General features: G+C 44.3%; 2 protein-coding genes across 3 annotated transcripts in view; one reads left to right on the top strand and one right to left on the bottom strand.

The window, feature by feature from the left end:
- Window positions 1–421, top strand: part of NAXD (NAD(P)HX dehydratase) — a 43,695-nt gene extending 43,274 nt beyond the window's left edge. For both annotated transcript variants that reach the window (XM_088538450.1, XM_010227246.2), the window contains one exon: window positions 7–421. In XM_088538450.1, coding sequence (XP_088394576.1) covers window positions 7–157 — 151 coding nt within the window. In that variant the 3' untranslated portion in view covers window positions 158–421. The remainder of the gene's footprint in view (window positions 1–6) is intronic.
- Window positions 422–2,907: 2,486 nt separating this feature from the next.
- Window positions 2,908–26,665, bottom strand: part of CARS2 (cysteinyl-tRNA synthetase 2, mitochondrial) — a 43,689-nt gene continuing 19,931 nt past the window's right edge. The window contains 8 exon segments of the mRNA XM_088538594.1: window positions 2,908–3,059; window positions 5,868–6,128; window positions 9,701–9,799; window positions 11,817–11,940; window positions 13,464–13,602; window positions 17,772–17,838; window positions 20,719–20,786; window positions 25,380–25,513. Coding sequence (XP_088394720.1) covers window positions 2,985–3,059; window positions 5,868–6,128; window positions 9,701–9,799; window positions 11,817–11,940; window positions 13,464–13,602; window positions 17,772–17,838; window positions 20,719–20,786; window positions 25,380–25,513 — 967 coding nt within the window. The 3' untranslated portion in view covers window positions 2,908–2,984.

The following is a 26,665-nucleotide window of genomic DNA, read 5'->3' on the forward strand; positions in this document are numbered from 1 at the left end:
TTTTAGTCTAAATCCGTTTCTAGTGGCTGCGTTTGGAGCTTGCTCCCTTACGAGGCAATGTAACAACCAAGCCTTCCAAAAACTCGGACGCTCAATGACTGCCTCTGACATGGTCTCAGAAGTTGGAACAGCTTTTAGCAAACTTTTTGAAACCTGAAGCCAAAGCAGCCAACAGGAAGAAAAGCAAGAACCATGACTGCAAGAATGATTATATTTACAGTAGAATTGACATAAGTAATGCACCCTTCCAAGTGCTGTAGCAGCATTGGTATGCTAGGTAGATTTTTTTTTTCTTATTTTTAAGAATAGAAAATATGATTAATGTAGATATTTTTTAAGAGTTTGGAATACAAAAATGTTTTGGCTGAAATAAGCTGTAGTTGCAGATCTGTTATAATATAATAAAACTAAACTTAAAGTATTCCTCTGTTTTTTCATAGTTATTGAGCAATAACTAAAATTGTGAACTGCAGAAAAATGCACTTGATATTTAGATGAAAGTAAAACTTCCACCAGCTCAGTTGAATTTCTTGGCTCGCACCAAGGTTGTCAGGATTTCATTTTTAGACTCTGTGTCTAGAATTAGCTATTGCACTTCATTTTTCATCATGCTAATATATTCACTTCAAAAAAAGGAAAAAAAAAAGAGAAAAGAAAAGCCTCCTTGGAAAGGGAATGCATGAGAGTTGCTTTAGGTTTTTGAATGTATTTAGTTGCCTCTGGCCATTCCCAGCCCTGGAGGCAGCATTCATTTTGACAGTACATCCCTTCCTTGCAATATGGACTGTCTTGTTTGTTTGAAACCAAAACAAACAAAAAAAAATTGCAGAATAAGGATCTGCTGTAGGTGTACTAGTATTAACTGATAATGGTTCTTACCTGGGCAAGTTTTACTTGATATTTCTTCAGCTGCTCTCAACTCATCTGGAACTGAGTATGATAAACTGTGACATTACCCTCTGGAGAGGTGGGTACCGGGTATGAGGAGCAGCTTGGTGCTCCCACCTGGGCCGGGTTGATGCTGGAAGCGCCGAGCGCTGTTGCAGCGTCAGTCGCCGGCTGAACCAGAGCCCTGTGTGTAAACGTGTCAGCCCGCAGGGGACACCCGCTCAGCGAGCACAGGCAGGTGGCTGCGCCTGTTGCACAGCCCAGTGCGTGCGGTCCCGGCAGCACAACCGGCTGGGAACAGGCAGCGCCTCCTGCCCGGCCGCTTCGCTCCCGCCGCTCCAGGGCCAGCGCCGCTGCCGGCTCCGTGCCCGCAGGGAACGGCCGGGGCTTCTTGCACACTCCCCTTCCTTGTGTTTTTGGAAATTCAGTATAAGGCAAGAGAGATTCAACCAAGGCGGAGAGAGTTCACTCACTCATTCACTCAAAGTACATTTACAGAAACTTCAAGGAAGGGCTGGAAGTGGATACTACCCCTTAAAGCCCCCGTCTGGCTCTGAGTACAGAGCAAGCATATGAAGTGTCTGGTTAGTACAGTAGGTGTTACTCATTTCACCCACTCTTCCCGTGATCTAGCTCTAGATTGCAGCAGGGTGCTGTGCATGCTCCTCAGGTTGCATTTTCACACCTTGCACTAGCTTCCCACAAGAAACCTGTGAAACCATGAAGGCTGCTCCTAATATTTCCCTCCTGCCCTTACAATTAATACTTCTGGATGCACTGTGACTACTACCTCACCCCAATGCATTTTTTTTCTTTTAAAACCAGTTGCCTATTTTTAAAATAGGTTTTTAAATATGTGCTCATTTTGATCTAGGAGGAGTCATAGACTTTTTAGATTAGCGCAACTGTCTACTCTAAAAAGCTGGATTTTCAGTGTTTAATTTATAAACAGTTTTGTAAACTGGCTACATCCTTAGGGAAAACACGCTCCTATTGTTTCTCCCATTGAAACTATTTGAGAAGCCTGAGTCCTTCTATATAAAATCAAGGTTAAAACTGATTTTAAAACAGCTACTGACTTCCTTTAAAAATGAGCATTTTTGTATGTGGAACATCAATGGTATTATTTCAAAATTGCATTTGTAGGCAAAGCCAAATCAATTAACTGAAATCAGTACAGATTTCAATCTGCCATGTTGGTTTTAAATCCACACAAAAGTTGTAACTTTGTTATTCACTAATGTATAGAAATTGTTAAAATTTAATTTTACAACATTCTGGAAATGTAGCAGTTTCTTTCCATAGGAAATAAAAATCTAGCAAATAAACGATGGTGAATAGTGTGGTGTGTTATTGGTGTGATTATATTTAACCAGCCTGGGGGTGGTGGTGTATTTCACAGAATTTCTAGTTCCCGCAGAAGCTGACCCAACTTCTGGAAGGAAAATGTTTTCCATTCATTCTAGTTTACTACTGGTGTAAGCAACACAGTCACTAACTAATTTCAGATAGTATTGAATAAGCACCTACCTCTGTGTTCCTAACAGAGTTCCCCTGATAAACACAAAGACAGCAGAAACACAACTAACTACAGCTTTTTATTCTCAACCATATAAAAAATATGTTTTCAGTAGAGATTGCTTATTTATGAGCCTTTGTTCTCGTGTTCCCCATGTTTTCACACAGATTAGACCAAAGTACTTGCTCCCATAAGGCAGTATTTACCACGCAGCCCCCTGCTCCACTCGGCCTCCAGCACCTCGCTCTCCTGGCACGGAAGGCAGGATGCTCTGCATCTCCTGGCATCCACATCATCCTGTTCATCTTATATAGGAAACAGAACAAGGAGGGAGAATCAAAAAAAGGATGCTCTGCTGTTCTCGGTGTGCCTTAATTAAGGCATGCTTTTGGCTGTATAGATTTTTAACATACAGTGTGTAGCAGCCCTTTTGCTTTCAGTCGTGATGCTTCACAGGAGTTTGTTCAGGTTATATTACAGTTGTTGGCCATTCTGCCACAGAGATTTTATTTGTCTATTGGTAATATTTACAACTGTTCTGAATGTAATTGCAACCAAAAAGTCCAGTGATGCAGGATCAGTTTTTTTTCTCATTCTTCTGCTCTGCCTGTCCCCCTTCCACAATTTCCCAGGTTGATGCAGCAGTTCTGTCCTGTAAGAATAAGTAAGTGGGTCAGTCTCAGCAGTCAAGATTGTGCAGGTACCTGTGTCTGGCTCAATCCTGTTCATGGGCCCTGCAACATACCAAATAGATCTAAATGAGTATAAAACATTTTTTTTGTATTTAAATATATGTGGAAGATTGGTTTTCAAGCAAGTTTCATACAGCAAAGTTACTATTCAATTTAGAAAAAAAAAATATTAAAAAGTCAATTCTTTAGTACCACAATGCTGCATCAGGTGTATATGCTCCCTCAAATGAGTAACTTCTGCTAAACTCCCATAGAAGTCAGTGAATTTTCATGTTAAATCTTCCACTGTATATGGAAAAATCTCTCTTCTAGGCCAGTACATGAGAATAAATTGACCAACATACTTGGTCTCACTGACTTTCAGAATGACAGAATACTCCGTGGCTGTGAATATCTCTAAGGGACTGCTGTCACCTGCATGACTGCATACACAGCCAAACCGGTCATTTTTCACTATTAAAATCTAGCCCTTTGACTTCAGTTGCCAAAAATGAAAAAGTTACTCTGAATATTAGATGTTTAATGTGTTGAAATGTTAAATGAGCTCTGACTTACAAAAGTGATGGGGGTAGAATGCAGGGAATTTATATATATATATATATATATAAAAAGGGAAAACTTTTGATACATTAATACCTTACTCCATTTTTCTTATCAGTACACATCACCTTACATAAGCTTGCATTTAAATGCAGAGCTATAACCACATGAAGAGACCGAAGGGTAGTTTAATCATCTCGTTAAGTCTGGTAGCTTCAGACAAACCCATCAGCACCTACATCCAGGGCAGGACAGGAGATCAGTGTAAAAGGAAATTAGGAAGCCGTCAGCTGAAGGAGCAAGCGGCCTCTCTCCCGTTCTTAACTGACACCAGCACCTTGGAGGAGCCAGCCCTTTCCCACCAGCCCGGATCCATGGGGCTCCTGTAGAAACGAGGCTCGTTCCTCTCCTCTGCGGGTCGCCCTCCGTGAGCTGTGGGACACGGCGGGTGTCAGGTGCCTTGGAGCACGTGCGCCCTGGCGTTCCTGAGAGTGCCATGAAAATCAGCGGCTGAGCCGAAAAAGGGCAACTGGAATCGCTTCCTTTGCTGTTTACGAGGCAAACAGGAGCCAGCTGTGGCCACCACAGCCCTGGCAGTGCCAGTGCAGCCAGGACGAGCAGGCGGGGGACACAGGAGGCCAGAGAGGGGTTGGGAAGCTCTAGGACAGAGCAGGGAACTGAAGGTGCCACCCAAGCTGTGCCCTCAGCCCACAGAGCTCTTGAGGGACCAGGGAAGTCAAGATCTGGGCCGCCTTCACAGCAGAGCTTCGGGGGTTTGGATTTGTTGGGTGGCAGCAGCAAGGCCAGCAGAGCTTGGCCCTACGCTGTGCTGGACAAGCAGGAGAGATTACGTTGTGCCCCAGACTATTAAATAAAAGCTGGAATAACCTACAGATGCTGATTCCTAGCTAAGGCCAATTTCTAGGAGGTTATTAAATAGCTGTAAATCCTCTCAGAACTAAACGAGGCAAAGAAATCCTCAGGAGGGTAGGGGACTGCAGCTTCTCTGCCAAATAGATCAAAAGAGATTCCTTTTCTGCAATACTTTATTTCAGTAAAGTTCTGCTTGGATTTGGGAATTTTCCTGACAGCTAAGTGGAGCTGAGGATCTAGCGACGCACAAACACGTTAAGGAAGCAGTTGCTGTAACGTCCCACGGCCTTGCTTGGCCTTCCCAGCTGCGGCTTGCTGCCAACGTGTTCTGGCCCTTAACCCACTCTAATATCAGCATTATGTGAAATCGTGACACATCCGACCACATTTCACACATGCTTTTAATAGATGTGTTGGGAAATGACAGCTCTCACATCCAGCAATTACAGGAGATGGGCACTGCTACTCCTTGATGTAACTGTGCTTTTTATACTCCCCTCGGTAAAATGATGCAAAGTGACTATGCACAGCATGGGTCAAGAGCAAGGCAAAAACGAGCAGCACAAGTTGGAGAGAGGGAGGAAGACGCTTGGCAGAAAGCGGAGGATGATCCTGCACATGGGGGCAACACTGAGCCCCCACAGGCTGAAGGTGAGCGGGGCCACAGGAAGAAGCAGCCCCCATGAGAGGAGGTAACGGAGCATCCAGGGACCAGGGGGAGATGGTGACCGATGAAGGGCTCTTGTGAGAGAGACACGGTGGGGGCAATGCAAGAGCAAAGGGAACAGCTGTGTCAGCAACAGACTACAAGTAGAGAGCAGAGTGGAAAGAGGATTCGAACGGGAATCAAGCAAAGTAATTATGGATTAGAATCAATTCAGAATGAACCTATCAAAGAAAAGAGAGGTTTCACTGGGTGAACTTTGCTTTTTGGAGGGGAAATATGAGGAAGAAATGACATTTTCATAACCTCATTTATTTTGCAGTTCCACTGCAATCCTTTCAAAACTTCACACATTACTGCTAGCTTTTCTTCTGGATTAAATCCAGGCTACTACTTAAGGATTTCTGAACACGATGGGATTTTCAGTGGCTACATAATGCTCCCTTAGTGATTACAAAAGTAGGTTTGGTTTGCATGGAGACACGTGGCTGAGGGGTCGTAGAAGAGAAGCCTCGCGGTACCATCAGGCAAGAGCTGAATTACTGCGGTCACACAGGGAGCAGACCAGAACACTGAAAGCTGCTGACAAAGGGCAAAATCAAATCCTATCTTAAACAAATGAGCAAAATAAAAAAAACCCACCACACACACTTCTAAAAGTCACACAACAAAGACAGTAACTGTCTTGTACCTTTATATGGATCCCAAAGGCAGCAAGATCTTGACGCAGATGGTCACAAGCCTCCAGGAGGGTTCTTCTCTCCTGCATTAATTGCCGTCTCTTTTCTTTCTGTTCTTGTTTTGTTTCTTTTGATCCCGCGGTACCTTCCATTTGCGCAATGTCTGTTGCTTCAGGCAGAGCAAGAGCGTAATTACGCACCTTCGTACGGAAGTTTACCAGCTCATCCATCACGTTAGAGAGAAGAGCTGAATTTCCTCCTTCCAGAGCAACCTATAAATCAAATGTTGTTTTAAAAACCATCTGACAAAGATTTAAAAATCAATCACAACTCACTAGTGCATGCTAAGATCTTCTCACCTCATATTCCTTTATACACCTTTATACTGAATCGATATGATTAAAACATGGCAGGCCCTGCTAACACTGAGAAGTTATGGTACAGTATGACCGTATGCACATGCAAAGTAGTTCAACAACATGTTCTTATACAGGAATGTCTATCTTGAAGCAAACTCATGCCAATATAGCGTGCTGCATAATTCAGCTGTGGAAGTCATTGCCACAGGAAACCCCTGGATGCTAAAAGGGATTAGACAAATTAATGGAGGGAAGGCCTGGCAAGAGCTGTCAGACAAGAAAGAAAATGCAGCCTTTGGCTCAGACAGGCCTGAGGCTGCAGCCTTCTGAAGAGCTAGGGAGCACACCAGCCTGGTATCCGGAACTCCAGATCCTCCTCATGAAACACAAGCCAGGAAGACCATTTAGTTTAACTTCCCAGATTAACCCTTCTCTTCACACCTCAGAAGGCTGTGCAAAACCACTCCAAACGTGTAGAACTTCCTCTGATCCTCCTTAAGTTTCAGCCACAGAGCAAAACTGCACCAAGAAGCGGCCAATGCGCAGGCTTCTCGCTCGGTGCTCTCCTCAGGCCAAGAGAGGCCTCTCCTCCCCCGGGCAGCCTCAGTGTCCTCTGCCCTACCACATCTTGACAGAAGCCTGGAGTGCCATCACCACAGGAAGCAAATTGCCTCTCCATTCCTGGCGCTGCCGGGATGCAAAGCTCAGGCGCTACCAGAGCAGAAACACTTGGCTTGCCCACAGCCAGGTTCACTAGAGCCAAACTCCCAAAGGGGAGGAAAAGGACAAGCCTACAGCATTCAAGAAAAGGGGGTCGCAGCATTTTATCACTGCGACGCGAGCAGGGGAGCAGACAACACAGCAGCGAGGTGCCAAGCCCAGCAGTGCCGGAGGGGCGGCTCAGCTGGGGGCGCCGCTCGCGCAGGTGCTCACAGAGCAGCAGGACGGCGCCGAGCGGGCCGCGCGCTGAGGGGGACACGCAGCCGAGGGGAAGGCACCGGGGAGCAGCCAAGGGCTGCGGGTTGAGGTCCCAATGGTCTGGACAATCATAAAGGGCCACAAACTTGCTGAAGAAGTTTACGAGATTGAAGGTAATAAACACATGCGCCCAAGTGCTCCGCTGTAAGCTGGGATGGGGGAATGGGCTCGCTAACTACATCATTGCAGAAGGGAGAGCAAAGATCAACGATGAGCAGGAACGAGCATAACACACTCTGTACGGAAATACGGTCCTTGCCTATCCCCAAGGTAAGAGCCCGCCTGCTCCCTGCTGCCCTGGAATAGCTGCTCAGCAGAGCTAAAGCCCCTGCTTGTGCCCACCAGCTCCAACGGCCTCCGCTCGTCAGCCACCCTGCCCAGCGGCTACCACTGAGACTGCCTCAAAAGCCCCTGCTGTTCACCCAGCCTTACATCCTACTGCCTTACACGCTGCTAGGGTCTCCTTCAGAAATTTAAGACAGATTCGTCTCACCTACCTATTGCCTGGGCTCCCTTTCTAACCAAAGGAGAAAGAGAAGGGTGATCTCGCTTTACAGAGTCATCAGGCTGAGATGAACTGTCCTCCAGAGGCACCTTTCTCTCTCCACAAACCACTGCAGAAGCACAGAAAGCTACACTAGAGCATAAGGCTTATTAGTTGACATGAATCCCATCCTAAAATAGAACAGACCATAGGTTATATCTACATACCCAATTAGAGAGGGCCCAAATACTGTGTCCCTGAAGCCCCTACGTTACACTGCAAGCACAACAGTGGGCAGGACAGCTAGCACTCTTCCAGGTGACCGACATGTCTGGCAGTTCAGGGATTCAGGGCTCATATCTCAGAACCCCAGATTGGTCGAGGTTGGAAGACATCTCTACAGATCTCCTAGTTCAACACCCTGCTCAAGCAGGGATGCCTAGAGCACATGGCACAGGGTCATATCCAGGCAGGTTTGGAAGATCTCCAGAGAAGGAGATTTGACAACCTCTCCAGCCAGCCTGTTCCAGGGCTCTGTCACAGTCAAGAAGTTCTTCCTCATGCAGAGATGGATTTTCCTGTGTTTTAATTTGTACCCGTTACCCCTTACCACAGACCACCACGGAGAGGAGTTTGGCTCCATCCTCTTTACATTAACCCCTCAGGTACTTATACATATTGATGAGATCTCCTCTCCGACTTCTCTTCTCCAGGCTAGACAGGCCCAGCTCACTTAATCCTTCCTCATACAATAGACGCTCCAGTCCCTTACTCATCTTTGTTGCTGTACGCTGGACCCTCTCTAGAAGTTCCATGTCCCTCTAGCACTGGAGAGCCCAGAACTGAATCATCCACAACAACCTTGTATTGAAGGTCAAAAAGCTGTCTGGTTGTGAGTGTAGCTGCTCTAGCAGGTTTTAAGGATGCAGAACCATTTTATTAATTAGCTCATGGAAGCCCATGGACCTTCTGATGTCTAACTCTTCTCACACCAGTATCTTCCACTGACCCTGACACCCTGGAAAAACTATCACAGTTGTACAGAAAAGATTTCTTATTTCCACATTCAGGCAGCCCATAACTTGGAAGAGTGACTTCTACATTCAATTTACATGCAGTGTTTAGTATGCCACAGAAAACTGAACATGACAAATGCATGGGTGGTAAGAAGTAAAAAGTAGGAAAAATCATATGCAGCAGTTGTTTTGAAAGAAATTTTTAAAAATCCACAAAGGCAAAGGGAATAAATGCATTCATTATTATACAGTGCCTGATTTCCAAAGGATAAATAAAGTTACTTATTATCTCATTCCCTTCTACCTTCCTTACCCCACCAAGAAATTATTGTAGAACAGTTTTTCTAAAGAAAGTTTTCAACCTTCATCCAATTCCAAAGTCACGAATCCACGGAAGACTAGCACAGAATGCACTGCTTGCTGGTCTCCAACACCTTTCCTCATTTAAACTGCCTCTCTTCCATATATTGTTGGGATATTTCCTTTGTATTTATCACTCAGACCATCCAGAATTTGGCTGTGGACGTTTCTCTCATTTTGTCCTGCCTTTTCAAGAAGCATTCCCTGAAGCCCAGTGCACAGTGCGGACCTCCCCACGCATCCCACAGACCTCCAAGACTTCTTGCTCCAGGCCCATAAGCCCAAACCCCAGAGGATCCCAGAGCACTCCCCGCACTACCCTTTGCTCCCACAACAGACATGTGGCAGCAGCAGCATAGGAGGCCTCCACCACTAGCGTTTTCTTGCTTCATTCCTCCCGCTTTCATCTGCACAACACCATTGCAGTAGCAAGTTGCAGGGGAGCATCTACAAGAAATAAGCCCATGTTTTGCCTTCTCCTGTTCTACCTGCTCAAACACTCTAAGATACTGTAGCAGAAGCTGCAAGTGATGCAGAAAGATGTACTAAATTCATATACAACTGTTAGACCTGACACTTTTGCAAAGTGTTCTATAAAATATAATGCTGGTGCTGTTACTGCTCCACAGTACAGAGATGTTTCATACCTGTTTTTCCCCAAGAGACATTCCAAGGGCATTAAAAAAGCCCTCTATATAGGAAATGATGCTTCCATATACAACAGAACTTCTAGGAGATCCAGTTTCCTGTTAAAACACAATTTTAAAAAAAATCAGAAGAGATGCCCAGTTAAAACACTGCAGAACTGAGCAGCTATCTATAGACTAGTTCACAAGGGAAAACTTACTACCTATTACCTTACTACCTGCTTCAACCAGTAAAATTGGTCCAGGTGGGAACTTTTACACAGGTATTAAAAAGCACCTTTCAATGATTCCTCTCACAGCACTCAGGAAAAAGATTTAAGTAAATGGAGGAGGGGAGGGGCTTATTACCAGCAAGCACATCAAGGTGGAGAGATGTGTGAAACCACAAGGCATTACATGGCCACAGTAAGTGAGACCTAAAAATAACGCTCCCGCATAGGAAAGGGCTGTGTGGATGCAAACAAAATAAGGGAAGAAAAATCACAGCTTTAAGGGCATCTGCATAATAAGGAGAAGGAAAAAAGAAAAGCCACTTTTGAGTGTTTTATTTAAACACTGTAAACTCTGCACTGAGATAGCTTATGGTGTATGGCCATGTCTTGGCAGCACCAGCCATGAACAGCATTTTCATTGCCAGCAGCTGAACAGCATTTTCAAGACCATATGTGCTTATCTGCTTCATCCGTAGTTACTCCCCCCAAAAAAAAGGAAAAATCTCTATGAAGAGATTTAAGGCACTGATGGGGAGGCAAATAATGACACTGTCACAACCAAGCTAGGAGCTGCATTTTATTTGATACTGCTGTTAGTGTCTGAGAGCAGCCACCAAGACTAGCATTTGCAAAGGACCTGATCCGGAAGAAACTGAACTGTTAAGGAAAAGAAATAGAAATGGATAATACTATTAAGACAAGAACTGTAAGAAAATTAAAAGTAGGAGTGTGTTGTATTTACACAAATTTACTCAAACAGCTCTTAAGGAGAAAAAGCACATTTGTGTTCAGTAAGAAGTAAAACATGGAAAGCTGGACTTCATTAAAAAAAAAAAAAAAAAAAAGCAAGCTCCATCACAGCCAGGCAAGATCCAACTCCGAGTTAACTGCACTTCAAATACTCCCTCCAGTTCTTAGTAAGGAGACTGACAAAATGAACTCAAAGAAAACATGCAAAAATGATCAGCAAAATGATGATGTTTTTATTTAAAGAGTGGTGATGGTATTACAGTCCCCTACTGCAACTGGTGTGAGTCAGGGATTTGCTCAGGGAAATTTTTTTTTTTTAAAGGAAAGGGAAAGCTGCTCCTTAGGCTTGAGACAGAATTTCAAACCAGTGCCAAACATAACCAGCAGAAGACCATTTTAAGCCAGTGAGCAAATTCTATCTTTAAATCACTTATTACTATATAGAATATGTACTATATACAAAAATGGTGGACCATCACAGAACCAGCAATTGAGGAGCACAGCAACAAGGCCAAGCAATTTACCCTGGGCTAAAAGGGCAAAAGCAGAACTAGAAGTTCTCGACACCGTTTATTGCTCGGACCCTGTCCCGAGCAGATGCTTCTTCAGCGCCAGCACCAGGAGATGCTGACAGGTCTCGATTTACCACAGGGCACCTGCGGACGGGCGCCCGCGCCAGCCCGCTGAGGCCTCGGCCCCAGCACGGGTCACTTGGAGCGGCGTCGCCGGGACTGCCCCACGCACCTGCGGCTGTGACCACCCACCGACCCCTCTCCTCCCCGCCACAAGCGGCCGCCATCCATTTCCCTGCTTAAGCCGATTTCTCCGCCTGGGTATTAAGCATACGAGCGCAGTAAGAAGGTAAAGCCAGCATTAAAATTGAGAACACGTTGCAACGGCTTCGGGCCTTTCAAAGAGCTGCCCAATGTAGGGCAGCAGGGAAGACACCGACTTCGGACACAACGGAGCACAAGACGAGAGCAGGAGGCTGCTCCTGTGACACAGTTGGGACAAATGGGCACCGCTGAGGTCACCGCTCCACGGAGCTTCGTTCCCGCCAGCTTCCTGTGCGAACAATAACCTAATCTGCCTGCATTAAGCAGTAGGCCCGTGGACAGCTGCCATTTTCTGATCTCTGTATCCTAATGGGTTACCTTAGTAACAGCCTTAAGCTGTCTGTTGCCATGGTGAATGAGGTCCATAATTGCTGCAACAGCCCTGGAGGTGTCAAAGTCATCTGCAAATGCCGCCTTCACGGTCACTTCGGTGCTGGCGAGCCTTCGGGGAGGAAAAGATAACGGCCAGGATAAGACAAACCAGATGCCAGCAGGAAGCTGGATTCATCCGCTGCTCAGCCAAAGGGAGTCATCTGAAGGACACTGCCATTTCACTCGTAGCTGCTCCGTGGCAGGAGGCACTGTGCTGAGCACAACAGAACACGCTTTCCAGCTGCACGGGGAAAAACTTACACCTGCCCAGATGCGAAGTGCTGCGTCTGTCCAATAACTACATCCTTCATCACAGAAACCAGCAATGCAAGAGCCACATTGCCTTGGTCGGTTAAAAACAGATGGAAAATGGGGCTGCCGCTGAGCACACTAACAATTTCACCGAGCCCCTCCAGTTTCCCCAGCAGAGCAGCCCTGCTCCCTGCCAGGGCCGTTGCGGCTGCGCGGGCTGCCTGGCCGGAGAGCGGAGCCGGCACCGCAGGAACGCCGGGAAGGGCCAGCTCACAGCTGCTGCCCTCGCGCTTCCCAGCCTGGCCCGATCCCAGCGGAGCAGCCGAGGCCAAAACTCCAGCGGAAACGTTGGCGCAAGAGAGCCGGCGGCAGCTCAAGTTCATCATCAGGGAACCACTTATTACCTCTGCCGTGGGCTTGGAAAGCGGGAGCAGAGGGAATAAATGGCAAGGAGCAAAGAGCTGCTGGAGACTCTTGCACACAGCAGGATGAATCAAGGGCCGGAGGCGCTGGCTCGAGAACACAGGCCCACAGTAAAACCCACGGGGTGCAGTTACCTGGGGAACCTGAAACCAGCCTAGGAGCTCCGTGACTCTTCCTAACCCTGTTTCGACACTGAGTGTTTCTGTCTGCAACGACACCCTCTGCCTGGGAATTTAACAGCACGCACAGAGCTGCTTGTGCGTCACTGCAGAGGATCCAAGCCCTCTCCTACCTCAACTCCAGAGCGCTACCCTCAGCCTCTCAGCCGTGCACCCATACAATCCACACCTGCTTTGAAAAAACATCTGATTTGAGGAAAGGACCCCCCTCAAAAAAAAGATGCTCCTCGTCACTGCAAGGGTCCCACCAACTGTAACTTCATCTTTCCTGTGCCTCCTTGGCCAGCTTCTTGGTAACCCCCATCCTCTGCTCCACGCCAGAATGCCAGTCAGTCTGATTACACATCTGATGCATATTACTTTACAAGTGCCCTATTTTTTCTCCAATTACTCATATACAATTTTATTTACATCGTGAGTCACTTTACAACATCAGTCATAGCTTTTCCCTCCCCGTCAGTCAGACAAGAGGAGCAAAAACATGTAAGTTAAGGCAGGCACACATGTAATTTAAAGATACTGACAGCAAGTTGTGACTAAAGAAAAGCAGCTGAATAGAAAAAACAAGAGGTAACTGCTGGTGCTGGGTGGCAAGGAGCACTGCTGCTCAGTCCCTCCTCTTGTTCTGCCTCTTAACAGCAGCCAGATCAGCGCAAAGTTCAGCCCTCGGAGCCAGGCGGCAATTTGCAAATTACCACTCACATAATCACAGTCTTTAAGGCACAGGAAATGCACTTACCTTTCCCACAGCACATCTTCCCTAACAGGGTCACATACCAGCTGGCCTTTTATATAAGCATTTGCATCTTTAATAAAGGAGGAAACCGCCTGAAGAAGGTGCTTTGCATCATCCATGGTGTCGTCACTGAATTCAACAGCTAGGAAGATAAAAACTGTACTCAGGCATTATGACACAGAGCATGTTGTCTGTCACATTTAGGAACAATATTCTAAGAAATAATAACCCCAGGATGAGTTCTTTGTTATTTGTCACAGCAAACTTTGAGAAAAGTTACTTGTGTATTTAACTTTTTCAGGCACACTAGGTAAACATAATGAATATAAAAGGACAATCATTAAATATGACAAAGTACAACCTAGTGAAAAGCAATTAGATTAATTCAAAGAGTGCTTGGAAGCTTACTGAAGCAACAGGAAAGCTATTTCAAGGCTTTTTGTTTTTTACTTTTTCAGTACTGCATCTTTCTACCTAGTCATTATGCCAATGTACCTTGGATCAGATATATTTCTAATCATCTCCTCAGATTTAAGCATGGAAGATATACTTTTCATCTCCCCCTTAACTTCATTGCTATCCTAATTTAGGAGGACATGATGTGTCTTTGGAAACCTGTAAAGACATCTAACCCTTGACAGTGACTCCAAAAGGAATGCAGTCACCTGTTCCTACAGGACTGCTCTACCAGCATCCAAAGTGCACGATACCCCTGAACTCCACAGCCGAGATCCAGCACCAGCTGTACAACCCGTGCTCAGCACCACGGCTGAGCTGCCACAGCAGCTTTTTAAGGCAGTTTCTAAAGAAAACAGAAGATGCTCAAGCACATAGCGGGAATGGGGCTCACTGCACAGCTTAGACCAGCCCAGCTGATCTCGACTCTCTTTACAGCCAGGGGTAAGACAGAAAACCAAACGCAAAACGCTGCCCTGAACCTATGTAGAGCACGACACTGCACCGAGACCTGCCGACCCTAACACTAGGGTCCTCTTTCCCCGTAACTATAAAGACCACACGGGCTCCCTTTGCTAACACAGCGCTGATCCGTGCCCCTTGCTGTGGATGCTGTTACTGCTTTCAAAGGGATTCCAGCTTTACTACCCCATTAAGCTTAAGGGACTACCAACATTTTCTTCTGCCGACTCAGATTCAAGCAGGACTCCTCATTTTGCCCATGCCCTTAGGAGTGCACGCACTGGATTAGCCCACTGCCACTTTTCCTGAGAGCTGTCATCACAAACACACAATTTTGCTATTGGCAACGCACACCTTACTGCAAGAGACCCTCAGCAGAGCACGCGCCAGAGCTCACACAGGACAACTCACCCGGCCTTTGTGGGGGCGGCCCCCAGGCCCAGGTTTACACGGGCCCCTTCGCACGCCCTCGCGCTGGCGCAGCTCGCAGCTCACCCCGTGCTCCCCACGCCAGCAGCACCGAGCAGCACCGCTGGCGTCCACAGCCCCCTCCGTCCTGCTCGCGTGAGAGCTGCTGGCACAACCGCCTCGTCTCAGCGCCACCGGCAAATCCCAGAGCATAACTACTTAAACGGAGCTGCCGTGAGATTTACCCTGCGTAACTAAGCCACCAACGGGAAATTGTGTTTGTCAGGTTTCCCACTTGTGCACCACTAAAAATGTGCATCACTGTTTCATTAACATCAGTTTTAAAATTAAAGTTTCACTAAGGTTTTTAAAAGATTCATGCACCGATTTTTAAAAATGGTAAGATAGTGAAAGAGATGAATATCCACTCTAAAGAGTTTATATCCGCTAAGATTACAGAACTGATCACTCTAAGGAGCAGAGGAAGAATGGATGCTCCAACAGGAATACCCAAACGGAAGTCTGCTCTGATGAAGGCCACTATGGTTAAAGCTATTCTTCTTCAATCATTTATGGCATTTTCTAAGCTACCTTTTACAGTCTCTGCAAATGCACAGCCCAGCACAAACACATCTAGAAATTCTCATTGTACCCACTAATGTTTCACTACCAAATGCATAAACATGACATCAGCAAATAAAATAACAGAATGTTTCTTAGGATCTACAGGCAATTAAAGACCAAAACAACCAAAATCTTACGGTTCACTTGAAAATCCCCAATTCACTGAGCCTATCTCCAGAGACGAGCAGAGTGTTTCAGGACAGAAACCCACTCTCCACAGCAAGTCTACAGCCCCTCCATGTAACTGCAAAGGCAAAGCCCCCTTTGATGGGGCAGGAGTAGGAAGGCAGGGACCTACAAGGGGGTTGCATGGAGCTCTGCCATCGGCATCGATGCCTCCGACCGGCCTTGGCTCCGCGCGGACGGGGCGCAGAGCTTTGCCCCCAGCCTTGCTCCTCAGGCATCCCAGCCCCATCCACGTGGAAAGGCTCCTCAGCAAATCCTCATGTTACCTGCTGAGCCAACAGATCGCACAATTAGGTGCTCCACCTGTGATTGAAGTTATCCCATAATTAGGGGCAACAGAAGGTGCTCAGGTATTTGCTTTGAATAAATGCATTTAGGCAGCAAAAGGCAAGACGAAGAGGAGCGAGCCTTTACCCTTCACGCACACTAGCAGACAGCAGGAGCACACACTGCACAGCAAAGGCCTGGCTCGGGGCAGGGGACCGGCCCCAGCTGTTTTCCTGACAGGAGCCCTGTATTCACCAGCACATCCTGCCTCAGCAAGCAGCAGATTCAAGCAGTTTCTATCCCCTCGGTGGCTTATTACTGGCAGCGTGTTCTGCCAGAGCACTGGAGTCACCTGCATTTGCACAGCTAGTGCTCTGTTTTTAATCGCAGGAAGATGGTTAACCTGTAAATAAGCAGAAAATTACCATGTCCTCCTTAGGCTCAAATGCAGATAGTTCACAAGCAGCAGCAAAGAGTGTGCAGACAGCTCTTCAGTTTCACAGCTCTCAATTCTGTTCCTTGCCCTGGGGACAATCTTAGACATCTCCAACCCTTCAACTTTTGTTTACAGAACAAACATATATGATAGTGTTGTAGGTCTGACCCTTTTCTCTTTTTGTTTTAAAAAGACATTTGCTCAAGTCTCCCAAGTGCCTCCAGCTGCAGTCAGAGCTCTGCTTATGCGCTCTCAATTTATTTTGTCCTCTGAAAGACCCTGAGGAGAGCCAGGCCTCTCCCCGCAGGACCTCTGCACCACTTGGCCCCTCTGCCACCCGAAACAGGGACCTGCACAGCCATAAACCTCCCACTCAGATTTCCCCTTCCCTTTCCATGATGGTGCAGGTTGGCAGTCAGGAATCAGCAGCTTCTCCCTATTTCGTTATTTGAGGTATCTGAGAAGTGCACAGCCTTCCCAATGTCCCCATGTGGCTTGTAAGAGTGAGGATCCACAAGATCACCGCACTGGGTAGTTCCTGCAGCAGCTCGAGGTGCTGATGAGTGACTGCATGTCCATGAAGATGCACAGCATGCCACGTACCAGGAGGTATTAGCAAAGCAACAGAACTCTGACCACAGCAGCTCTCCCCGTCTTACTGTGAGGGGCTTTCTTTGAGGCCTGTTAAATAGCAGACACCTGTTTAAAGCTCAGTACAATACTAAGGGTGTCAACAAACAGATGATCCAAAGAGTTATGGAACTGCCATCCTCTCTTGCCAAGTACCAATAAGCCAGCAAAAATGCAATCTGTACAAAAAGAGTCTTACGGTTAAAAGCAGCAGTTGCCTGTTGGAAGCACTCTGGTGCGGACAGAGAAGCTAACAAAATTCTCTTACCTCTGCCTCCTTGCAGTTCTTGCCAACTTAAGATGACCATTAGCTCATCAAGGATTCACCTAAGCAAGCTTCCCTGCACCCCAGAACTCCCCGAACGCCGAGCAACTCCACAGGGCAAGCCACAAAACAGCACAGAAATAAATATATATATACACACACACATATATATATAGGAAGCCCTTGTAATGGCCCACAGGAAGAAAAGGTAAAGCTCTACCCAGGTATCTCTCCAGATACAGCTGATCGTGACTGAAACACAACCAACTGCAACAGATGCAAATCAGACATGGAGGTAATTCATTAACTGAAAGTGCAATTAATTGAGAGCTGCAATTAACTGAAATTCAGGAAGGAAATCAGACACATGCTTAAGCACTGTGCTTGGTAGAGACGTTTTTGTAAAGGAGAGCCTGAGAGCCACCCTACAGGGCACGGGGAACCTTTCCTCTTACAAATGGAAACTTGAAGGCACCGCAAGGAAGAAACCCACTTCACTGCACCACAGGATCCCCTGTGCTTAGGGAAGTTTGTGTGGAAAGGCACACGTATCGTAAGAAATCTTTTTAACTCTTACCTGAGCTGTATCTGCTGCGCAAACAGAACATCCTGAATTGATCAGATGAAAACTTCTTCAGAAAATCCTAAAATCCAATGGCAAAAAAATACAACTTTATCATTATATTAAATAATGGTTTATTGAGTTGTTCTCCCCTCTCTTATTAGTTTCACGGACTATTTCAGATCAACTAACATTACAGATAACCAACATCTGCAGTTTAAGATTAAAACTTTAAACTCTGAATTGAACGGAATCTAATTCCATACAAATGTAGTATATAAATATACAAACACACATATACCCGAGATATAAACAATGTCATCCACAAATGCATGATGCAGAAAAATACTCTGCAATTACGATCAATGTAAACTGACTTAAGACTATTGGAAAAAGCAGACCTAAATTATTGGACTAATTATTATTATTGGACTAATTATTAAATTATTGGTATAATTTGGCAGAGGAAAACTCCCAAGTTTTGCAAATTTTAGCGGGGGGGGTGGGGGGGAGGAGGATTAAACTTCTTGAAACAGTTAAGCCTGACATTTTTCCTGTAAGAATAGGACATGAACAAAATCATGGAGTAAATGGTGAAAAAGAAGTATTTTCTCTATTCCTTTAATTTAGCTGTGTAAGTTATGAACGCTTAAGTAATTTCAGCTTAATACTTGGCCAGCTTTACAACACTTTGTTATTGTTATAAACAATTTCATTTACTCAAAAGAACTTTTTAAAAGCTTGGGATGCACATTTATAACATTCAGTCACTTGACAACTCCACTTGCAGCCAGAAGGTTGGACAACGCGCAAATTAACTGTGACCACTTTATTCCTTTTTTTTCTTTTAATTAGAAAATTGGTGATATTAAGTGCTACAAATTTGCCATCACTAATTTGCTGATTTTAAAAACTGCCACTGAAACAGAAAGGCATAAAAAGTCAGTACATTTAAGCAAATACCGAAAACTTTGTGAATTTATGGATACACATCTTAAATTTAGCTTCAACTACAAACTTAAATGGGCTGAACACTGAAAGTTCTACAATGTCAGCAATGTGCAGTGTCTCCAACAAAAATAAAAGTTATTGAGGCAATCAAGACAAGCTAAATCAAGACACAGACTGAGAAACTAAATAGATTTTTCAATAAACTCTGTCAATATACTCAACCTGCCTGGAGGCTTTTTATTGGTATACAGAGCAATGAATACAATATGAACAAAGCAAGGAAATACACTCTATTGAGGCAAACTTTGAATTTGGGAAGAGATGATCTAAAATCAGAAAAATCACATTTTTATTTAGGGAATAAAGGAGTCTAGAGAAGGAAAGTCTCCCAACTCTTTCAAAGCCAGCTGGGTGGCAGCGCATGATGCCTCCGCACTCCATTCTGGGGGTCGGACTTCACAGCTATTTTAAAAAATCAGAGAAGGGAACAAGGGGGAAGGAAAATAGCACAGCTGGGTTAGGAACATGGAGCACGGCTGCAGGAAAGCAAATCCACGGCCTGCTGGCCGCCTGGGAGGCACCCAGTGCCCGCGGGGACAGAGGAAAGGCCCCACGTACCAGCCAGGCCTCGCGCTTTTTCAGAGCGCGTGTAAAAGTTAGAGATGCAGACAAACTATACGGGAAGAAATTAGGTTCAGCGGACTGAAAATTACTTATAGGAAAGGATTAATCTCCATTAACTGCATCTAACTTCAGAAATCAAAAAAAGGACAGAGCTGCAACAGAACGCAGACCCCGATTTTTTGTTATTCTTGAGCGTATCACTATTTGCTATCAAGAAATTCGTTTACCTCGAAGGTTTTTTTTTCTCAACACAAAGAAATCCCATTAGAAAAATCAGAGAACATTTCCATACTTTACTACTGCATGTATGACATTAATGGTCATTTTTCACCCTGTCTACAAGATCTGTTTAGATTCAGGAAATTTCTTTCAAAATTGGAGTGACAGACAACTTTCCTTGGGGAGACGAGGCTTAACTGCACACAAACAGCATCAGGAGAATTAAGGGCAAAGCAGCTCAAAGTGCATTCTGTTTTTAAAGGGATTTTTAATTAGTCTTCCAAGAGGGCAAAGGGGAACATATGTGCTCCAACAGCCTCTTCAGCTTGGTCTAGAGGAAGGAGAAAATCACCCTCTTCTAACAATAGGTGTCAGTCATGGCTAGGACCGAGTTAGCGCTAAGTACCGCTGTGACAGAGAAACCCTGCTTTGCGCTACAAAACCTTTGGTTCCACCTCTTCATGAACCTTCTTTCAGGAGGAAAAAAAAGGAAATATCATAAGTCACCGTTTCAGTGAACTTAAGACACCTTGCTTCTGCTAAAAGCTTCCCCTCTCTGATATAGTAAAACAAGACATACTCGTGCCACTTGCTGATACTAAAGGACAAAGCTCTGTGTGCATCAGCAAGAAGGTGACAGTAAAGAATAAAGGGGAATACGAGGGACTGCTGCCATGGTACCGCTGCAGGATAGCCAGTAAGACCCAGACAAAACACTAAGACTGCTCCAGGACAAGGAGAAACGCCCTCTCTTTTACAAGTCACAAAAGCACATACCAACAGCAAGAGCACACGGAAGAGAAGCCATTTCTGTAATGCTAGAGTCCAGTACTGGGCACAAATGCTGCTTCTATAAATGCTCTCACTTCAGTTAGAACCGAGTGCCAGAGGCAGCTCATTAAATTCCTTAGTTTTTATGAAGGGAATCAAACTGCATCCTTTGCTCCTCAACTCCGAAGTTACAAACAACTGCTGAGTCAAAGCAAGGCTCCTATACTCAAAATAACAGAATAACACATACACCTGTGCCAGAAAAACACTCTTATTTCACTTAGTCATTAGTTCTGTCATTGCAGTGTAAGCACATACTCAAGTCTTTTCTCAGAGGAGGGCTATGATTAAAATCCACCAATTAAAAACATTTGTTCAATTCACAACAATAAATTACCTTAATTGTTATGTAGTTTTTCAATGACTTGGACATTTTTTCTTGACTTCCTTTAACATGCAAATGACCTAGAATTAAAAAAAAATATACATACTAGGATAAATAAACATGCTTTTGAACTGGAAGTGAAGGAGAAAAAAAATACCCTACATTGAGACACTGGAGTCACTGGAAGCAGCATACCTTGAGACAGCTATCTGCCAACTGTATCAATGAAACACCCATTTTTCCACAACTTTGCCTACAATTTTACACACTCCTTCATCCTCAACTTTGGCTGGAGGCATTTTAAAACATAAGAAAACTTTATTAAAAAAAAAAAAAAGAAAAAAAAAAGGAAAAAGAAAGAAACAGCAGCCATTAATTCAGGAAAAAAAAAAATAGTATCCGTGATCATAAGCGGGGTGATAAAATAAACTACAAACAAGCAAACACTTTTCAATCCCCACATAAAATTCTTATTTGTCTCTCTTGACTCTCCATAAACATTTTAATGCCTTTAAAGATCTTTCAGTGATCTTACAGAACAATACTCTTGCAACTAAACAATTTAAAAAAAAAAAAAAAAAAGTTGAATTACTTGTTGGCAGGTCCTGCCCTGTTTTTTTTATTCCAAAGATACATTTTGGATGGCTTCAAGACACCACCTGTGTTGAACACCACCTTGACTTTTTTGTGCATTCCCTATCCTGAAACTCAATCAACTAAAAATTCAGAACTAGAAGATTGCCAGAAGGAATTAGAGAGGATAAGGAAGAGGTGAGGTTTTCTGAAGATCTTCTTGAAAAGTTACTGCAAAGCAAGTCAAAGTTGTTGGAAGACAACTGGTATATCTTGCAAGTAGCTTGTCAGAAGGAACTTTCTGAAAAAGAATGCTGAATTTCTTGATTCATTTTCATGATTTCTTCATTCACTTCTCCATTTCATTCATGATGAAAAGACCTGGCAGGAGCTTATAGTCCCACAGAAAAGTCAGTGAGGAGAACTGAGAAAAACAGAGGACTGCACTTGGGAAATAGTCATATGTGCTCTCCAGGGGTTTCTCCACCCAAAGTGGAGCAAGTAACAACAACGGGGAGTGTCCAGGCAGCAAAAGTGCACCCTGCAGACCTCCTACACCACGTCTGCTTGCACAGCTTAAGCAATATACCCTGTGCCATGCTGAAAGCACATGGCTATTAATTCTCTCTTTAGAGCATTTTAAGAACTGCTGTGCTGCTCCTTCCCACAACAAGGAGCTGTGCACAATCAGTGCTCGCAACACAGCCCCGTGACACAGGCATTGCTGTGATCAGGGCTGTCCTGGTCCTGTATCAGGACTGGCTTCTTTCCTGCCATCTTGGTGGGTTCACCAGGTAAACAGAGAAATCACAGGGAGACTTGGGTGGAATTTTAGGTCATCCGACCAACCCCACTGCTCCTAGCAAGGCTGATTTTCAAGTTAGATCACGCTCAATTATGAACAAGCTCTGCTTGAAGAAAAGAACTTATTTCTGGACTCCTCACTGCTGTGATGGTGTTTAAAGAGTTAGTGAGGAGGTACAATATTTAGGAAAGTCTCTTCCTTACCTCAGGCTGCTGTGCCTGACCTAACTGCCTACTAAAGGCCACTCATTTGGGCAGACGTTGGGAGGCTGAGACAAGGAAGGGAGAGGGAGGGAGATGACTCAGATGCCTAATTTGAATTAGTTTATATGTATTGCTAGAGCTTCCACAGTAGCTGCACACCCGGAACATGCAGGGCTGCGTACTGGAAAGGGAAGCAGCCACCTCCATCAGGTTTGGGAGGCTGCAGAGCCAGCGTGGCCTGAAAGTGCTCGGAGCTACAGCAGGGAGGAGCCCGCGGAGCACGGACAGGCCTGGCGAGGCCCTCAGAGCGCGGACGGGCCTGCGCCCTCTGCGCCAGCCACGGCACCACTGCCGAGAGGAAACACCAGTTGAGCTCAGAACGGGAGCCTTGCAGAAGACGCAGCCCCGGAGAGGACTCGGTACCCCTTCAGGAATGCAGACTAAAGCCTTAAACGGCTTCTTCTATTAGAAGAGTAACCTTGTAAGTTAAACAGTTTTCAGATGTTCAGTTACTTGCAGAATCCATCACTTCAGCATGGAAATCCGCAATGTTGGTATGTTTAATACCGTATCAGCACTCTGCATTTACTCAGACTTTACAACCCACGAGTGATGCTTCCTTGTGCTTGAAAAGGGCCAGCCCCTAACACACAATTATGTTTTTGTTTTCATAGAGAGTATCAAAGGTTTAATTTCTTGATGAACAGTTCAACCAGCTGCCTGGATGCTATGCATTCTCCAAAGCTCCGTCTGGAAGTCTCTTAACTTTCAGGAGCAGATGAAACTCCCATCCTCTTCTGGACGCGAAAGCAACATACTCAAACCTGGCGAATGCATGTGAAAAGTATATAGTTTCACTTCTTACTCCTTCTGACAGTGATCTGAATCAGCATGAGAAAGCTATCTTCACTCCCATCCTTGACCACGTGTAAATTTTGGTTTATGCAATACACAGATCTGTGGATCCAGAAACAGCTATCACAGAAGTCAAGCACTGAAGCAAAACCTCTTGTCATCATGTTTGTCCTAACAGATGAGGCCATTTTCACCACTGTGCAATGGAGTACAAGGCCCTGTCGCTCAGGCTGTCAGAATGATTGGACACTGGCAGGTTATTTGACTTGAGTGAAATCCATACAAACTTTTCTAAAAAAAAGGGGAATACTTGGGTTTGATCTTTTTTTCTTTTCTTTTATAAACATGCCTTGGTATTGATTAACTTTAGACAACTAAATTTCAAATAATATGACCACATCTTTTCCTCCTAAGATTATCAGCAACATCTGAATTTGAAGCATTTCTCTCAGTTTCATCGCTTGGAGTGAATGGTTTCATTGAAGAATCACAAAATATAAGGATTTTCATAACTTGGGCTTGGCACTCTTCCCAGAGTACAAGTAGTCTAAAAATAAAGTCCTTATAAAAAGATTTATCCTCAATGCAGGGATTTTCTTCCTTTAATGGGGATCACTCCTCCAATTCTGAGTGTGCTAAAATTTCTGAGTCCGTTACCAGAATAAATTGTTTCTCAAGCTGAATCATTTGCCCTGAATAATTCACATTGTCCTCCAGCAAAATTTCTTGACTTAATGAATGTAATCCATCAGCTTCTAGGGATCTCCAAGTTTTAAGTTACCCTTGAGATAAAGTTCCTTCCGTTTTGAGAAAAACGCATGAATCCTCTTTATTTATTTTCAAATAACATTCTCCCTCTAGTTTTCATGCCAAACATTAAAAAAGCAAAATGAAACGCACTGGATACTGCCAGCTAGAGCTTTTCACTAAAAAACAGTTAATCTCAGTGAGGAGGGCACAGAATTTCCCAGCACTTGAGGAATGCTGGGACACCCTAGAGGATGCATCAGCCTCTGGATAATCTCTGTTGATTTATGACAGGCTCTACACTGAGAACTGGAGCCATGGCTAGGGTTCAGTATTCCTTTCATACACTGCAAACTGTTTTAAAAGGAAAGCCTGAGCAATTCCCCAAGTGGACACAGGCTCAATTCTGCAGTCGTTACTCAGACAAGCAGCTCAGTGAGTTCACTAAGGCATCTTGCACAAAGTGTTCAGCAGGAAGAGAGACTGCAGAATTGAAGCAAAATTTAATCAACTTCATTTCCTCAAGATCATCCAGAACAGTGAGGACTGCAATAGGAAGGACAAAATTTCAATGGTAACTTCCTATCAATGGTAACCATACTAGCATCACCAATGTTTGGCTAGCAAAGCAACTGGTCTAAGCATGAGCAAGGATAAGAGATCCTCAGCTCAGATGTTATTCTGAGGACGAGAACTTTGGTGGTTCATAAGCTCACACACCATAGCATTCTCCTTGCTCTCATTTTCCAATAATGTAAATGTCTTATTCTCATGATTAAAAGCCTCTCACTGTGTTTACAAACAAAGGCCATTTTACCCAGCAATCTAACAAAAACTATTGCTTAAACAAGTACAAGAATAGTTTATTTTTGATGTTTTAAAATACTACCATCAACTACCTGTCTACTTGCCCCTTTCACTTATTTGCCTTCAGATTTTGTAGGCTCAACTTCCAAGACAGTAAGAGTTTCTACTTTTAGGAAGAGGACATAAGCACGCATAGAAAAGGTCAATTATTTTTACCCTCTTCCTGCAAGACTATTGCAGGCAAAATAAAATTAAAAACTACCACACACATGGGAAAAAAAAAAAAAAAAAAAAACACACACACACACACATGAAAGGGCAAATAAGATTCTATGTGAAGAAATCTTATTTCCTTATTTTTTTAGTTAGGATTAAACATTACATACGGAGATGCACATAGCATTACTAATTAGAGATTCTCCCAAATGAAATTTAGGAGTATTCCACTGTAATTGCTTTACTAATTTACAAGATAACCATTCTACTTTTTCAGAATTCATTCTCATTTATGTTACTCGACCTACTACCTACTTTGGGACAACAGGAACTTGGTCATTGTAAGAGAGAATCTATTTGTAAGTGTTCCCCGCTTTCCCCTAGATTTCCAACAATACAAATACTGTGCCTAAAAAAAAGCCCCTTGAATTTGTACACAGCTCTCAGGTGACTAATATTTTACTTACCAGAATGCAAAAAATAGTTCCCCCATTGCTCACACTGATGATACACCTCACACTGTGCAATTTCATTTTCATGATGAGGAAATGCAAGATCTATTCCACCAGTATGGATGTCCAGATGCTTTCCAAACACTGCGCTGTAACAACATTTTCCTGATGAATAGTAGAACACAACAGACTTTTTTTTTGTAAGAGAAATGTACAAAACAAAATGGAACATCATAAATACAAATATATAATTACTGCAATATCAGAACAGGACTTTAAACAGATCTCAGACAAGAAAATGGCAGCAAAGCCTCCCTACGAGGCCATATCTGCCTACAATTATTATTTGACTAGGAACAATTATTTTTGTAACTTAGATTCAAAGACTGCAAGCAGGACATTCCCTTTCTTGTTGAGTGATTGAATCAGTATCAGACAGCAGTCTTCACCTGCAAACCAAGCAGCCTCAAAGTGGCATACATTTCTTTAAACTTGGCATCACTACTCTACCTTGTACCATTTCTAAAAGAAAACAGGCAATGCTCTACACAGTCTCAAGAGAAAATGCTTAGCCCTATACTGTTACAATAGCAAAAGAAAGAGTTTAATTCAGAGTTTATGCTACTGAGACTGAAGAATCAAGTCTACCAAGTTGCAAGAGCATAAATCCTCAAATGGAAGGAGAAACCAGATTGCCATGTGCAGTTGAATTTTCCCCGAGTGATCTGTTGATAAACCTCAAATTCAGGCGCCTCTGACTTATACATGTGTGGGGGTCAACGACAAGGAAATCCGACTCCCTTGCCTGTGACGTCCCAAACTCACTCCTCTCATCCCAGTAACACTGCTGCATCTGTACAGGTTAGCCCAGTACTTACCTTTAGCCACCAGTATTTACAGGGAACCCTGGGCTATGTAAGGGGCTCATGTGGTAACATAAGAGACCTAGAGGCTTCCTGGTTAAAGCCCAGGAGCCGTGTACTATTCAGCACCCCACCAAGTCTCTACTACCTCACCTGGGACAAGTTGATAACTTGGTTTTGCCCTTCTGTTAAGCAAAGATAATATTTACATTCTCACAGGAGAGCTAGTCTACACCAAGTGCTATGTCCAGTAACTGCAGACACATGAGTTGGAAAAGAAAGGAAAAAATATTGTCTATACAAGTAGAAAATAAAACACAGGACACATGCGTGCACACAGGCACACATCACCTTTCCAAGTGTCCTATCAACATGTTGCTCCTCTTCTTGTGGTAGCTGGCTGGACACGGGCACTTTTTGGTGCTTTTGGGGAACAAC

Source organism: Tinamus guttatus, unplaced genomic scaffold (genome assembly GCF_059628265.1).
Source record: "Tinamus guttatus ecotype Peru unplaced genomic scaffold, ASM5962826v1 Tinamus_guttatus_pri_ptg000047l, whole genome shotgun sequence".
NCBI lineage: Eukaryota > Metazoa > Chordata > Aves > Tinamiformes > Tinamidae > Tinamus > Tinamus guttatus.